The following is a 16787-nucleotide window of genomic DNA, read 5'->3' as shown; positions in this document are numbered from 1 at the left end:
CGAAACACCTTCCTAGGGAGGCGTTCGGGTGGCATCCTGACCAGATGCCCGAACCACCTCATCTGGCTCCTCTCCATGTGGAGGAGCAGCGGCTTTACTTTGAGCTCCCCCCGGATGGCAGAGCTTCTCACCCTATCTCTAAGGGAGAGCCCCGCCACCCGGCGGAGGAAACTCATTTGGGCCGCTTGTACCCGTGATCTTGTCCTTTCGGTCATAACCCAAAGCTCATGACCATAGGTGAGGATGGGAACGTAGATCGACCGGTAAATTGAGAGCTTTGCCTTCCGGCTCAGCTCCTTCTTCACCACAACGGATCGATACAGCGTCCGCATTACTGAAGACGCCGCACCGATCCGCCTGTCGATCTCACCATCCACTCTTCCCTCACTCGTGAACAAGACTCCCAGGTACTTGAACTCCTCCACTTGGGGCAAGATCTCCTCCCCAACCCGGAGATGGCACTCCACCCTTTTCCGGGAGAGAACCATGGACTCGGACTTGGAGGTGCTGATTCCCATCCCAGTCGCTTCACACTCGGCTGCGAACCGATCCAGTGAGAGCTGAAGATCTTGGCCGGAGGAAGCCATCAGGACCACATCAACTGCAAATAGCAGAGACCTAATCCTGCAGCCACCAAACCAGATCCCCTCAACGCCTTGACTGCGCCTAGAAATTCTGTCCATAAAAGTTATGAACAGAATGGGTGACAAAGGGCAGCCTTGGCGGAGTCCAACCCTCACTGGAAACGTGTCCGACTTACTGCCGGCAATGCGGACCAAGCTCTGACACTGATCATACAGGGAGCGGACCGCCACAATCAGACAGTCCGATACCCCATACTATTCAGGTGTACTGGAGAGGAGGCTACGCCGGATAGTCGAACCTCGGATTCAGGAGGAACAGTGTGGTTTTGGTCCTGGTCGTGGAACTGTGGACCAGCTCTATACTCTCGGCAGGGTCCTTGAGGGTGCATGGGAGTTTGCCCAACCAGTCTACATGAGAAGGCATTGGACCGTGTCCCTCGGGAAGTCCTGTGGGGAGTGCTCAGAGAGTATGGGGTAACGGACTATTCAACATTGTTATTGTCAAATGCTTGCAATTTTCTTCATTCAGACAACGGTTTGCTTTTTTACTAGAAATAATAACCATCTGCTGCGATGAGGTGGCGACTTGTCCAGGGTGTACCCCCGCCTTCCGCCCAAATGCAGCTGAGATGGGCTCCAGCACCCCCCCGCGACCCCAAAAGGGACAAGCGGTAGAAAATGGATGGATGGAATCAGGCCCGGCCCTAACCAATCTGGCGCCCTAGGCAAGATTTTAGGTGGCGCCCCCCCACATCGGCAGTGAAGTGTATATACTCACAAGAAACCGAATAGCTTTGTCTTTGACCTTTTTTTTTTTTACTTACAACTATACCTAATATATAAAGGGGTGGAAAAGTGACTATTACCTGCAGGGCAAACATTAGCTAACCAGAAGGCAATAACAATGTAAACAAAAAACACCTGCTTAAAAGATCTAATACAAATGTCCCTGAGGAATGTAAGGTGGGAGTACTGTAATTACCTAACGTTACATTATTATTTTCCATAACAATTTAGCCCCCTCCACAATATTAACCCGACGTTAAAACAGAACTAGCTATTTATTGATTAGCAATTGCCGAATCATGTAACATTAGCTTAATGCTAAAAAGCCAGGTTACTATCACATTCTGTAACAGACAAATCATTTCATGTAGGCTAACGTTACCTACCTGCTACCTCTTGTCTTTTTCTCGTTTCTCCTCCTCTTCTTTTCTCTTTTTTCTTCCCTGGGCACCTGACAGTTTTGGCCGTTTTGACATCTTGTGTTGATTTTTGGATGTGGTGACGTCCAAAAAGAGTCATGATACGGGAAGGGAGGGGGCGCAATGTTGTAACAAATAATATTTCTATTAAATAGGCTTTACTTTGCATTTTAATTAACGTGGGATTATTTTTTGTATTTAGAAATAATAGTACCAACTTTTTTTTATTTATTTTTTTTCTCCAACATTTGTGGCACTGGCGTGGCGCCCCCTGATGGACGGCGCCCTTAGCATTTGCCTATACGGCCTATGCCACGGGCCGGCCCTGGATGGATTAACGATGTGCAGTAGGACATGGGCATTAGAATGGTTGTTCAATTCGATTCCTGACACCTGCAGAAAGTGAAAGTAGCTGCTGTTGTCCTGGGAAAGTCTTTTAGCATAGTTTGTCTCTTCATAAACACACTGGCCTACTTTGAAATCAATGGATTGTATATTATCATAAAATAAGACATTATCGTTATTAAAAAAGGGTTCCTTTCAAACGCCAAAACATGCAAAATGGTGTCCTGCAGCCCGTCTTTCCTCAAGGCAGCTTGTGAGGAAAAGCAGTATGAAAAAGAGATGAAAGGTGTGCGTCTATTGATTTTAGTAGCGGTTGGGGACTCCTGTCTTTATACTTTGACCCACATTCAGTAAATCAGCTCAAAGTCACAACAATACTTGTAAGGCTTTGAAGTGTCCTTGGTGCTTCTTTTCAATACCAAATGGAATAATTGGACTGTATTTATATGTTTTTGTGTTTATTATGACAGCCCTACTTTGTTGTTGGTTTTTTTAGAAATGCATTAAAAGCTGGTTGGATCAGCAGCCCTGTGTGTGCGCGCGCATGACTGGGTCATGTGACCACGCCCTACTAATGACCGCGCGTCCCAGCAGGCAGACGTCAGTCAGTCAGTCAGTCAGTCAGGTCGGAGGGACAAGAAGGAGCACAACTTTGACCTGAACAGCAAAGATGATGACGATGAAGGTGAGCCACATGGAGAGCTCGCTGCACTACAACAACGGCCTGGAGGAGGACGAGGAGGACTACATGATCCAGGAGGACGAGTGGGACCGGGACATGCTCCTGGACCCCGCCTGGGAGCAGCAGCAGAGGAAAGTAAGAATGGACTTTTGTAGAATATTAGATAATAATATTATAGTTTGCAGAGGAAAGTAAGTATATACTAGGGCTGTGAATTTTTCGGTGTCCAACGATTCGATACAAAATCGATTCTTGGGGTCACGATTCTATTCTAAATTTGTTCAATTCAACACGAATCTCGATTCAAAAACGTTTTTGTTTTTTTTGTTTTTTAAATGAAAACAATACACAACAATACCATAATAATGCAATACAATTTCAACATTCAGAATAGCAATAAACAGAGCAATTGAGGACACACAGAACAATCTTAAAGTAGTGAGACAAAAGTGAATTATTATCAACAACAGTATCAATATTAGTAACAATTTCAACATAGCAGTGATTAAAAATCCCTCATTGACATTATCATTACAAACATTAATAAAAAAAAGAACAATAGTGTCACAGTGGCTTACACTTGCATCACATCTCATAAGCTTGACAACACACTGTGTCCAATATTTTCACAAAGATATAACAAGTCATATTTTGGTTCATTTAGTAGTTAAAACAAACTTAAATCATGGATCCCATATTCCAATATACAGGTAAAAGCCAGTAAATTAGAATATTTTGGAAAAACTTGATTTATTTCAGTAATTGCATTCAAAAGGTGTAACTTGTACATTATATTTATTCATTGCACACAGACTGATGCATTCAAATGTTTATTTCATTTAATTTTGATGATTTGAAGTGGCAACAAATGAAAATCCAAAATTCCGTGTGTCACAAAATTAGAATATTACTTAAGGCTAATACAAAAAAGGGATTTTTAGAAATGTTGGCCAACTGAAAAGTATGAAAATGAAAAATATGAGCATGTACAATACTCAATACTTGGTTGGAGCTCCTTTTGCCTCAATTACTGCGTTAATGCGGCGTGGCATGGAGTCGATGAGTTTCTGGCACTGCTCAGGTGTTATGAGAGCCCAGGTTGCTCTGATAGTGGCCTTCAACTCTTCTGCGTTTTTGGCTCTGGCATTCTGCATCTTCCTTTTCACAATACCCCACAGATTTTCTATGGGGCTAAGGTCAGGGGAGTTGGCGGGCCAATTTAGAACAGAAATACCATGGTCCGTAAACCAGGCTCGGGTAGATTTTGCGCTGTGTGCAGGCGCCAAGTCCTGTTGGAACTTGAAATCTCCATCTCCATAGAGCAGGTCAGCAGCAGGAAGCATGAAGTGCTCTAAAACTTGCTGGTAGACGGCTGCGTTGACCCTGGATCTCAGGAAACAGAGTGGACCGACACCAGCAGATGACATGGCACCCCAAACCATCACTGATGGTGGAAACTTTACACTAGACTTCAGGCAACGTGGATCCTGTGCCTCTCCTGTCTTCCTCCAGACTCTGGGACCTCGATTTCCAAAGGAAATGCAAAATTTGCATGGTTGGGTGATGGTTTGGGGTGCCATGTCATCTGCTGGTGTCGGTCCACTCTGTTTCCTGAGATCCAGGGTCAACGCAGCCGTCTACCAGCAAGTTTTAGAGCACTTCATGCTTCCTGCTGCTGACCTGCTCTATGGAGATGGAGATTTCAAGTTCCAACAGGACTTGGCGCCTGCACACAGCGCAAAATCTACCCGTGCCTGGTTTACGGACCATGGTATTTCTGTTCTAAATTGGCCCGCCAACTCCCCTGACCTTAGCCCCATAGAAAATCTGTGGGGTATTGTGAAAAGGAAGATGCAGAATGCCAGACCCAAAAACGCAGAAGAGTTGAAGGCCACTATCAGAGCAACCTGGGCTCTCATAACACCTGAGCAGTGCCAGAAACTCATGGACTCCATGCCACGCCGCATTAACGCAGTAATTGAGGCAAAAGGAGCTCCTACCAAGTATTGAGTATTGTACATGCTCATATTTTTCATTTTCATACTTTTCAGTTGGCCAACATTTCTAAAAATCCCTTTTTTGTATTAGCCTTAAGTAATATTCTAATTTTGTGACACACGGAATTTTGGATTTTCATTTGTTGCCACTTCAAATCATCAAAATTAAATGAAATAAACATTTGAATGCATCAGTCTGTGTGCAATGAATAAATATAATGTACAAGTTACACCTTTTGAATGCAATTACTGAAATAAATCAAGTTTTTCAAAATATTCTAATTTACTGGCTTTTACCTGTATGACTCATTATTATCTCAACTAAATGCATTTTTTTCTACTGATATCATCTCCATAGCTTGTGTGTATCAGTCAGTATGAGTTGGACTATCATTTTTTTAATATTACCCTTTTTGTTATTATGCATATTGAAAGAAAAGCATTTTTACTCTTTGATGACATGTTACTAAATTGATGGAGATCCCCAAGAATACAAGTTTGCAGTGTCATTGGGATGTTTATATTAAGGAATGTGATTGCTTCTTTTGTTGTTTTCAACCATAACTCTTTTATTCTCTGACATTCCCACAATAAATGAACAACACTTCATACATAACTTGCTATCTACTACACACATTTTAAACAGCTGAGAGATGTCAAATACAATCTATTCAAGATCTTCAATTGAGTCAGCTTATCTTTAATGCTTCTAAAGGCTTATTGGCATTTCCCAAATATGTCTCTTTCATCTCAAATGTTTAAGTCCATCATCCATTTCCCAACACGTGCATCATTTGCATTTCTAGTGTGGTGTTCATTTATTATTCCATAAAATAGTTTCATTCATTTCTTAAATGTATCTTGATTAAAAAGTGCATCATGGCTATTTAAGGACATACTTTCAGAGGATATGCATTTATTTACAGCCTGTTTTAAAGAGATAACATTTAAAAAAAGATTTCTGGGTACATTATATTGATCAACTAAATCATTGAACGGTTTAAAAGAGTTTTTGTTAATAATATGATGAGGTTTAGTAATACCTCTGTCTTTCCATGTGGTCCATTTAACCACATTTGTATTAATGATGATATTAGGATTGTACCAAAGCGGTTGATTGACAGATGTCATTGACTTGATTCCTAGTATTTTCTGGCACAGTTTTAGAATGTTAAAGGTGGCTTCTATTGGGCTCTGCCTCAATTCATTAGGTAATTCTTTAATATAATATAAACTCCCCACATCAATGTCCAAATTCATGAACATGTTGTTTCCTATGTTGATCCAGTCCTTATCTGCAGAAGAATGAAATAAGTGGCTTGCTTGTTCACAAGCGAAGGAGATATAATAATGTAAGAAGTTGTAGTCCTCCTTTATCTTGTGTACAAGACAACCTTAAGTATGAACTTCTTTCCACACCAGATCAAATGTCATATCATTGTATGTATTTTCTTAAAGCAACTTTTATCCATCATTTTCAGTATATAATTAACTGCTGGCAGTATACTCATTTTGACTATGTTCACCCGACCCCAAAGTGATATTTGGAGACGTGACCAGCGTTCCGTTTTGGATTCTATCTTATTTTTTAAATGTTTAAGATTTAGATCTCAGCTTGTATAAAGGTTTGGTGTAATGTGTAGTCCTAGATATATGATTTCTGCCTCTTTCCATTTCATTTTGGAGTTCTGAACTTGTGATTTCGTGCAGTGTTTATTAAGTGGTAATAAATCAAATCAAATCAAATCAACTTTATTTATAAAGCACATTTAAAATTGACCACAGGGGTAGCCAAAGTGCTGTACAATGAGCAGGTTAAAAGATAAAACGAGTACCGAGCAAACACAACACAACACAAACAGAACACGATAAAAAATAAATAATTAAAATAGAATTAATAAAAACATAAAAACAGGATCACAGCAGGTGTATTATGGGGCGCCATTGCAGGATGGATATCACTCAGTGTTAAAAGCCATGGAATAAAAGTATGTTTTTAAGAGAGATTTAAAAACAGGAAGAGAAGAGGCTTGTCTAACACTCAGAGGTAGGTCGTTCCAGAGCTTGGGAGCAGCAACGGCGAAAGCTCTGTCACCTCTAAGCTTCAGCCTTGTGTCAGGGACCGTCAACAGCAGCTGATCGGCTGATCTTAAGGATCGGGTGGGGCAGTAAGGCTGAAGGAGGTTGGAGAGATAGGTTGGCGCGAGGTTGTTTAGACATTTAAAATATGTCACATTTGTCCCAATGGACTTTCTACCCTGATAAACAGCCATATTCAGTGATGACATCATTGATGTAGTGAAGAGAGGAGTTAACATGTGACAGCTAGAGAATGATGTCGTCACAATACATCCATAGCTTATTATACTGAGAGCCATGAATATTATTTTCACTTCTTATTTTTGCAGCTAAGGGTTCAATAACCAAATTAAATAATAATCCAGATGCAGGACATCCCTGTTCTACTCTTTTAACGCAAAAGGTTCTGAAATATGATTATTGGTTTTGACTGATGCCATGGGCCTTGTATAAAGCATCTTAATCTATTGTATCAAATTATCTCCAAATCCAAATTTACGTAAGCAGTTTATGCGGTGGAATGCCTTCTCCGCATCAACACTACATACTGCTGTGGGATAAGGGAGACTTCTAGCATAGTAAATAACATTAAACAATTTCCTTGTATTGTCTGAAGATTGTCGACCTTCCATGAAGCCAGTTTGGTCAGTATGAATATGAATTCATTTTCCTATTACATTTGATAATGGTGTGGCTAAGATGTTTGCCAAGATTGAAAAAGATTGTCTATTGATTGAATACATAGGATTTGAGCAGGATCTACCCCAGTCTGCTGACATGCAAGCAGAGTAAAAAGCTTTTATAATTGTAAAGGACAATGTTTTATCAACTGATTGCAATAATGTACATTTGTTTCAACTATTAAATGAAGCAAAAATATGACTTATTTGATCTTTGTGAAAATATTGGACACAGTGTGTTGTCAAGCTTATGAGATGTGATGCAAGTGTAAGCCACTGTGACACTATTGTTCTTTTTTATAAATGTCTCATGATAATGTCAATGAGGGATTTTTAATCACTGCTATGTTGAAATTGTAACTAATATTGATACTGTTGTTGATAATATTCATTTTTGTTGGTTTGTTGTGTGTGGTGTTTGTGTCTCCTCTCAATTGCTCTGTTTATTGCACTTCTGAGTGTTGCTGGCTCGGCTCTGCTTTTGGAATTGGATTGTATTGTTATGGTATTGCTGTGTATTGTTTTGTTGGATTGATTAATTACAAAAAATAAAAATATTTTTTTATATATCCATCCATCCATCTTCTTCTGCTTATCCGAGGTCGGGTCGCGGGGGCAGCAGCTTAAGCAGGGAAGCCCAGACTTCCCTCTCCCCAGCCACTTCGTCCAGCTCCTCCCGGGGGACCCCGAGGCGTTCCCAGGCCAGCCGGGAGACATAGTCTTCCCAACGTGTCCTGGGTCTTCCCCGCGGCCTCCTACCGGTGGGACGTGCCCTAAACACCTCCCTAGGGAGGCGTTCAGGTGGCATCCTGACCAGATGCCCGAACCACCTCATCTGGCTCCTCTCCATGTGGAGGAGCAGCGGCTTTACTTTGAGCTCCCCCCGGATGACAGAGCTTCTCACCCTATCTCTAAGGGAGAGCCCCGCCACCCGGCGGAGGAAACTCATTTGGGCCGCTTGTACCCGTGATCTTGTCTTTTCGGTCATAACCCAAAGCTCATGACCATAGGTGAGGATGGGAACGTAGATCGACCGGTAAATTGAGAGCTTTGCCTTCCGGCTCAGCTCCTTCTTCACCACAACGGATCGATACAGCGTCCGCATTACTGAAGACGCCGCACCGATCCGCCTGTCGATCTCACGATCCACTCTTCCCTCACTCGTGAACAAGACTCCCAGGTACTTGAACTCCTCCACTTGGGGCAAGATCTCCTCCCCAACCCGGAGATGGCACTCCACCCTTTTCCGGGCGAGAACCATGGACTCGGACTTGGAGGTGCTGATTCTCATCCCAGTCGCTTCACACTCGGCTGCGAACCAATCCAGTGAGAGCTGAAGATCCTGGCCAGATGAAGCCATCAGGACCACATCATCTGCAAAAAGCAGAGACCTAATCCTGCAGCCACCAAACCAGATCCCCTCAACGCCTTGACTGCGCCTAGAAATTCTGTCCATAAAAGTTATGAACAGAATGGGTGACAAAGGGCAGCCTTGGCGGAGTCCAACCCTCACTGGAAACGTGTCCGACTTACTGCCGGCAATGCGGACCAAGCTCTGACACTGATCATACAGGGAGCGGACTGCCACAATCAGACAGTCCGATACCCCATACTCTCTGAGCACTCCCCACAGGACTTCCCGAGGGACACGGTCGAATGCCTTCTCCAAGTCCACAAAGCACATGTAGACTGGTTGGGCAAACTCCCATGCACCCTCAAGGACCCTGCCCAGAGTATAGAGCTGGTCCACAGTTCCACGACCAGGACGAAAACCACACTGTTCCTCCTGAATTAATGGTACTAGTGACTTATAAGTTGGGGCTTTCCCAAAACAAAGAAAGAAAGGAGGTTCAATGGTACTAGTGACTTATAAGTTGGGGCTTTCCCAAAACAAAGGAAAAGGAAGCAATATCTTTATGGCCTGCACACAATTTACTACTGTTTTAATACCATTTCAAATCTAGCAAAGTACAAGACTTTAAAGAAAACAATCTTACCGTATTTTCCGGACTATAATGCGCACCAGATTATAAGGCGCACTGCGATGAGCGGGTCTAGTCAGGTCTATTTTCATACAAAAGGTGCATCGGATTATAAGGCGCATTAAAGGGGTCATATTATGATTTTTTTCTAAATGTAAAAGACTTCCTTGTGGTCTACATAACATGTGATGGTGGTTCTTAGCTCAAAATGTTGCATAGATGATGTTTTACAGACTTCTGACTCTTCAGGATGCGCTGTTTTGTGTGGGCGGTTTTATTTACGAGGCTCCTCTTGCATCTTCTCCCCGTCATCTTTGTTGTAGCGGTGTAGCATGCAAGGACGGGAGTGGAAGAAGTGTCAAAAGATGGCGCTAACTGTTTTAATGACATTCACACTTTACTTCAATCAATAACAGAGCAGCTTCTCCTCATCCGTGGCTCACTAGTGCAACAACAACAACGCCCGAAATGTGTTCCTTGAAAAACCGTCCGACAGGAACTCTCTAATAACTAAAGTTCCTTGGGTGAATAATGTAAACTCACTACACCAATGGTTTTTAGCGCATCCATAGTGAATCTGCAGAGAGATATAAGTAAGAACTTTACACTACTTTATATTAGAAATGGCAACAGTGAATGTCACATAACAAGAAGATAGAGAAAAAGAAGAATCTTGTCTACTACGATGTTGCCACGGACTACAATGGCGAACGCGCGCACATTTTCAGGACTTATACAGATCCCAAATACACATCAGCAAGTACCAACAGGTAAGAAAAGCCGTATGTTGAAGCACAGTACGTCTGACTACGGTATCTGTAATGCTCCGACAATCCATCAAGCGGTCCGGCTTCATAGCTTACCAAAGTCGTACTAAAACATTTTGACAGTTTTTGAGCGCCTTGTGTAATGTTCTATATTCCCAATGAAAAATTGGAAGTTTTAGTGTTGTTTACTGACATCATATTGCAGTCTACATGTATTTTAAGTACAGATTTTAAGTGCACCTTATAGTCTGAAAAATACGGTAAATCAAAGTAGAAAAAAAACTGGTCTATGAGAGTAAAACAAGTACATGTCATCCCTACTTGTATGTACATTGCACATAAAGTGAAGTCTGTTTAACTTCCCAACTTGATGGAGCTAACGGGCCCTAGACAGACAATAGTGGGGCTGGGTACCAGTTGTCTAACAATAGTAACTTCCCAACTTGATGGAGCTAACGGGCCCTGGACAGACAATAGTGAGGCTGGGTACCAGTTGTCTAACAATAGTAACTTCCCAACTTGATGGAGCTAACGGGTCTTGGACAGACAATAGTGGGGCTGGGTACCAGTTGTCTAACAATAGTAACTTCCCAACTTGATGGAGCTAACGGGCCCTGGACAGACAATAGTGAGGCTGGGTACCAGTTGTCTAACAATAGTAACTTCCCAACCTGATGGAGCTAACGGGCCCTGGACAGACAATAGTGGGGCTGGGTACTAGTTGTCTAACAATAGTAACTTCCCAACATGATGGAGCTAACGGGTCTTGGACAGACAATAGTGGGGCTGGGTACCAGTTGTCTAACAATAGTAACTTCCCAACATGATGGAGCTAACGGGCCCTGGACAGACAATAGTGGGGCTGGGTACCAGTTGTCTAACAATAGTAACTTCCCAACTTGATGGAGCTAACGGGCCCTGGACAGACAATAGTGAGGCTGGGTACCAGTTGTCTAACAATAGTAACTTCCCAACTTGATGGAGCTAACGGGTCTTGGACAGACAATAGTGGGGCTGGGTACTAGTTGTCTAACAATAGTAACTTCCCAACATGATGGAGCTAACGGGTCTTGGACAGACAATAGTGGGGCTGGGTACCAGTTGTCTAACAATAGTAACTTCCCAACCTGATGGAGCTAACGGGCCCTGGACAGACAATAGTGGGGCTGGGTACTAGTTGTCTAACAATAGTAACTTCCCAACATGATGGAGCTAACGGGTCTTGGACAGACAATAGTGGGGCTGGGTACCAGTTGTCTAACAATAGTAACTTCCCAACTTGATGGAGCTAACGGGTCTTGGACAGACAATAGTGGGGCTGGGTACTAGTTGTCTAACAATAGTAACTTCCCAACATGATGGAGCTAACGGGTCTTGGACAGACAATAGTGGGGCTGGGTACCAGTTGTCTAACAATAGTAACTTCCCAACCTGATGGAGCTAACGGGTCTTGGACAGACAATAGTGGGGCTGGGTACCAGTTGTCTAACAATAGTAACTTCCCAACTTGATGGAGCTAACGGGCCCTGGACAGACAATAGTGAGGCTGGGTACCAGTTGTCTAACAATAGTAACTTCCCAACTTGATGGAGCTAACGGGTCTTGGACAGACAATAGTGGGGCTGGGTACTAGTTGTCTAACAATAGTAACTTCCCAACATGATGGAGCTAACGGGTCTTGGACAGACAATAGTGGGGCTGGGTACCAGTTGTCTAACAATAGTAACTTCCCAACTTGATGGAGCTAACGGGCCCTGGACAGACAATAGTGGGGCTGGGTACCAGTTGTCTAACAATAGTAACTTCCCAACTTGATGGAGCTAACGGGCCCTGGACAGACAATAGTGGGGCTGGGTACCAGTTGTCTAACAATAGTAACTTCCCAACATGATGGAGCTAACGGGTCTTGGACAGACAATAGTGAGGCTGGGTACCAGTTGTCTAACAATAGTAACTTCCCAACTTGATGGAGCTAACGGGTCTTGGACAGACAATAGTGGGGCTGGGTACTAGTTGTCTAACAATAGTAACTTCCCAACATGATGGAGCTAACGGGTCTTGGACAGACAATAGTGGGGCTGGGTACCAGTTGTCTAACAATAGTAACTTCCCAACCTGATGGAGCTAACGGGCCCTGGACAGACAATAGTGGGGCTGGGTACTAGTTGTCTAACAATAGTAACTTCCCAACATGATGGAGCTAACGGGTCTTGGACAGACAATAGTGGGGCTGGGTACCAGTTGTCTAACAATAGTAACTTCCCAACTTGATGGAGCTAACGGGTCTTGGACAGACAATAGTGGGGCTGGGTACTAGTTGTCTAACAATAGTAACTTCCCAACATGATGGAGCTAACGGGTCTTGGACAGACAATAGTGGGGCTGGGTACCAGTTGTCTAACAATAGTAACTTCCCAACCTGATGGAGCTAACGGGCCCTGGACAGACAATAGTGGGGCTGGGTACTAGTTGTCTAACAATAGTAACTTCCCAACATGATGGAGCTAACGGGTCTTGGACAGACAATAGTGGGGCTGGGTACCAGTTGTCTAACAATAGTAACTTCCCAACTTGATGGAGCTAACGGGCCCTGGATGGACAATAGTGGGGCTGGGTACCAGTTGTCTAACAATAGTAACTTCCCAACATGATGGAGCTAACGGGTCTTGGACAGACAATAGTGGGGCTGGGTACCAGTTGTCTAACAATAGTAACTTCCCAACTTGATGGAGCTAACGGGTCTTGGACAGACAATAGTGGGGCTGGGTACCAGTTGTCTAACAATAGTAACTTCCCAACTTGATGGAGCTAACGGGTCTTGGACAGACAATAGTGGGGCTGGGTACCAGTTGTCTAACGATAGTAACTTCCCAACTTGATGGAGCTAACGGGTCTTGGACAGACAATAGTGGGGCTGGGTACCAGTTGTCTAACAATAGTAACTTCCCAACATGATGGAGCTAACGGGTCTTGGACAGACAATAGTGGGGCTGGGTACCAGTTGTCTAACAATAGTAACTTCCCAACTTGATGGAGCTAACAGGTCTTGGACAGACAATAGTGGGGCTGGGTACCAGTTGTCTAACAATAGTAACTTCCCAACTTGATGGAGCTAACGGGTCTTGGACAGACAATAGTGGGGCAGGGTACCAGTTGTCTAACAATAGTAACTTCCCAACTTGATGGAGCTAACGGGTCTTGGACAGACAATAGTGGGGCTGGGTACCAGTTGTCTAACGATAGTAACTTCCCAACTTGATGGAGCTAACGGGTCTTGGACAGACAATAGTGGGGCTGGGTACCAGTTGTCTAACAATAGTAACTTCCCAACATGATGGAGCTAAGGGGTCTTGAACAGACAATAGTGGGGCTGGGTACCAGTTGTCTAACAATAGTAACTTCCCAACATGATGGAGCTAACGGGTCTTGGACAGACAATAGTGAGGCTGGGTACCAGTTGTCTAACAATAGTAACTTCCCAACTTGATGGAGCTAACGGGCCCTGGACAGACAATAGTGAGGCTGGGTACCAGTTGTCTAACAATAGTAACTTCCCAACTTGATGGAGCTAACGGGTCTTGGACAGACAATAGTGGGGCTGGGTACCAGTTGTCTAACAATAGTAACTTCCCAACTTGATGGAGCTAACGGGCCCTGGACAGACAATAGTGAGGCTGGGTACCAGTTGTCTAACAATAGTAACTTCCCAACCTGATGGAGCTAACGGGCCCTGGACAGACAATAGTGGGGCTGGGTACTAGTTGTCTAACAATAGTAACTTCCCAACATGATGGAGCTAACGGGTCTTGGACAGACAATAGTGGGGCTGGGTACCAGTTGTCTAACAATAGTAACTTCCCAACATGATGGAGCTAACGGGCCCTGGACAGACAATAGTGGGGCTGGGTACCAGTTGTCTAACAATAGTAACTTCCCAACTTGATGGAGCTAACGGGCCCTGGACAGACAATAGTGAGGCTGGGTACCAGTTGTCTAACAATAGTAACTTCCCAACTTGATGGAGCTAACGGGTCTTGGACAGACAATAGTGGGGCTGGGTACTAGTTGTCTAACAATAGTAACTTCCCAACATGATGGAGCTAACGGGTCTTGGACAGACAATAGTGGGGCTGGGTACCAGTTGTCTAACAATAGTAACTTCCCAACCTGATGGAGCTAACGGGCCCTGGACAGACAATAGTGGGGCTGGGTACTAGTTGTCTAACAATAGTAACTTCCCAACATGATGGAGCTAACGGGTCTTGGACAGACAATAGTGGGGCTGGGTACCAGTTGTCTAACAATAGTAACTTCCCAACTTGATGGAGCTAACGGGCCCTGGATGGACAATAGTGGGGCTGGGTACCAGTTGTCTAACAATAGTAACTTCCCAACATGATGGAGCTAACGGGTCTTGGACAGACAATAGTGGGGCTGGGTACCAGTTGTCTAACAATAGTAACTTCCCAACTTGATGGAGCTAACGGGTCTTGGACAGACAATAGTGGGGCTGGGTACCAGTTGTCTAACAATAGTAACTTCCCAACTTGATGGAGCTAACGGGTCTTGGACAGACAATAGTGGGGCTGGGTACCAGTTGTCTAACGATAGTAACTTCCCAACTTGATGGAGCTAACGGGTCTTGGACAGACAATAGTGGGGCTGGGTACCAGTTGTCTAACAATAGTAACTTCCCAACTTGATGGAGCTAATGGGTCTTGGACAGACAATAGTGGGGCTGGGTACCAGTTGTCTAACAATAGTAACTTCCCAACATGATGGAGCTAAGGGGTCTTGGACAGACAATAGTGGGGCTGGGTACCAGTTGTCTAACAATAGTAACTTCCCAACTTGATGGAGCTAACAGGTCTTGGACAGACAATAGTGGGGCTGGGTACCAGTTGTCTAACAATAGTAACTTCCCAACTTGATGGAGCTAACGGGTCTTGGACAGACAATAGTGGGGCAGGGTACCAGTTGTCTAACAATAGTAACTTCCCAACTTGATGGAGCTAACGGGTCTTGGACAGACAATAGTGGGGCTGGGTACCAGTTGTCTAACGATAGTAACTTCCCAACTTGATGGAGCTAACGGGTCTTGGACAGACAATAGTGAGGCTGGGTACCAGTTGTCTAACAATAGTAACTTCCCAACTTGATGGAGCTAACGGGTCTTGGACAGACAATAGTGGGGCTGGGTACTAGTTGTCTAACAATAGTAACTTCCCAACATGATGGAGCTAACGGGTCTTGGACAGACAATAGTGGGGCTGGGTACCAGTTGTCTAACAATAGTAACTTCCCAACTTGATGGAGCTAACGGGTCTTGGACAGACAATAGTGAGGCTGGGTACCAGTTGTCTAACAATAGTAACTTCCCAACTTGATGGAGCTAACGGGTCTTGGACAGACAATAGTGGGGCTGGGTACTAGTTGTCTAACAATAGTAACTTCCCAACATGATGGAGCTAACGGGTCTTGGACAGACAATAGTGGGGCTGGGTACCAGTTGTCTAACAATAGTAACTTCCCAACCTGATGGAGCTAACGGGCCCTGGACAGACAATAGTGGGGCTGGGTACTAGTTGTCTAACAATAGTAACTTCCCAACATGATGGAGCTAACGGGTCTTGGACAGACAATAGTGGGGCTGGGTACCAGTTGTCTAACAATAGTAACTTCCCAACTTGATGGAGCTAACGGGCCCTGGATGGACAATAGTGGGGCTGGGTACCAGTTGTCTAACAATAGTAACTTCCCAACATGATGGAGCTAACGGGTCTTGGACAGACAATAGTGGGGCTGGGTACCAGTTGTCTAACAATAGTAACTTCCCAACTTGATGGAGCTAACGGGTCTTGGACAGACAATAGTGGGGCTGGGTACCAGTTGTCTAACAATAGTAACTTCCCAACTTGATGGAGCTAACGGGTCTTGGACAGACAATAGTGGGGCTGGGTACCAGTTGTCTAACGATAGTAACTTCCCAACTTGATGGAGCTAACGGGTCTTGGACAGACAATAGTGGGGCTGGGTACCAGTTGTCTAACAATAGTAACTTCCCAACTTGATGGAGCTAATGGGTCTTGGACAGACAATAGTGGGGCTGGGTACCAGTTGTCTAACAATAGTAACTTCCCAACATGATGGAGCTAAGGGGTCTTGGACAGACAATAGTGGGGCTGGGTACCAGTTGTCTAACAATAGTAACTTCCCAACTTGATGGAGCTAACAGGTCTTGGACAGACAATAGTGGGGCTGGGTACCAGTTGTCTAACAATAGTAACTTCCCAACTTGATGGAGCTAACGGGTCTTGGACAGACAATAGTGGGGCAGGGTACCAGTTGTCTAACAATAGTAACTTCCCAACTTGATGGAGCTAACGGGTCTTGGACAGACAATAGTGGGGCTGGGTACCAGTTGTCTAACGATAGTAACTTCCCAACTTGATGGAGCTAACGGGTC

General features: G+C 44.2%; 1 protein-coding gene across 1 annotated transcript in view; it reads left to right on the top strand.

Annotated features, from left to right (window-relative positions):
* Positions 1 to 299: 299 nt before the first annotated feature.
* The window catches only part of actn2b (actinin, alpha 2b), an 80360-nt gene continuing 63872 nt past the window's right edge, over positions 300 to 16787 (top strand). The window contains exon 1 of the mRNA XM_061930192.2: positions 300 to 2951. Coding sequence (XP_061786176.1) covers positions 2805 to 2951 — 147 coding nt within the window. The 5' untranslated portion in view covers positions 300 to 2804. The remainder of the gene's footprint in view (positions 2952 to 16787) is intronic.

This window comes from Nerophis lumbriciformis, linkage group LG02 (assembly GCF_033978685.3).
Source record: "Nerophis lumbriciformis linkage group LG02, RoL_Nlum_v2.1, whole genome shotgun sequence".
In the NCBI taxonomy this organism is placed as follows: Eukaryota; Metazoa; Chordata; class Actinopteri; order Syngnathiformes; family Syngnathidae; genus Nerophis; species Nerophis lumbriciformis.
This window is presented reverse-complemented; position numbering and strand designations above follow the sequence as displayed.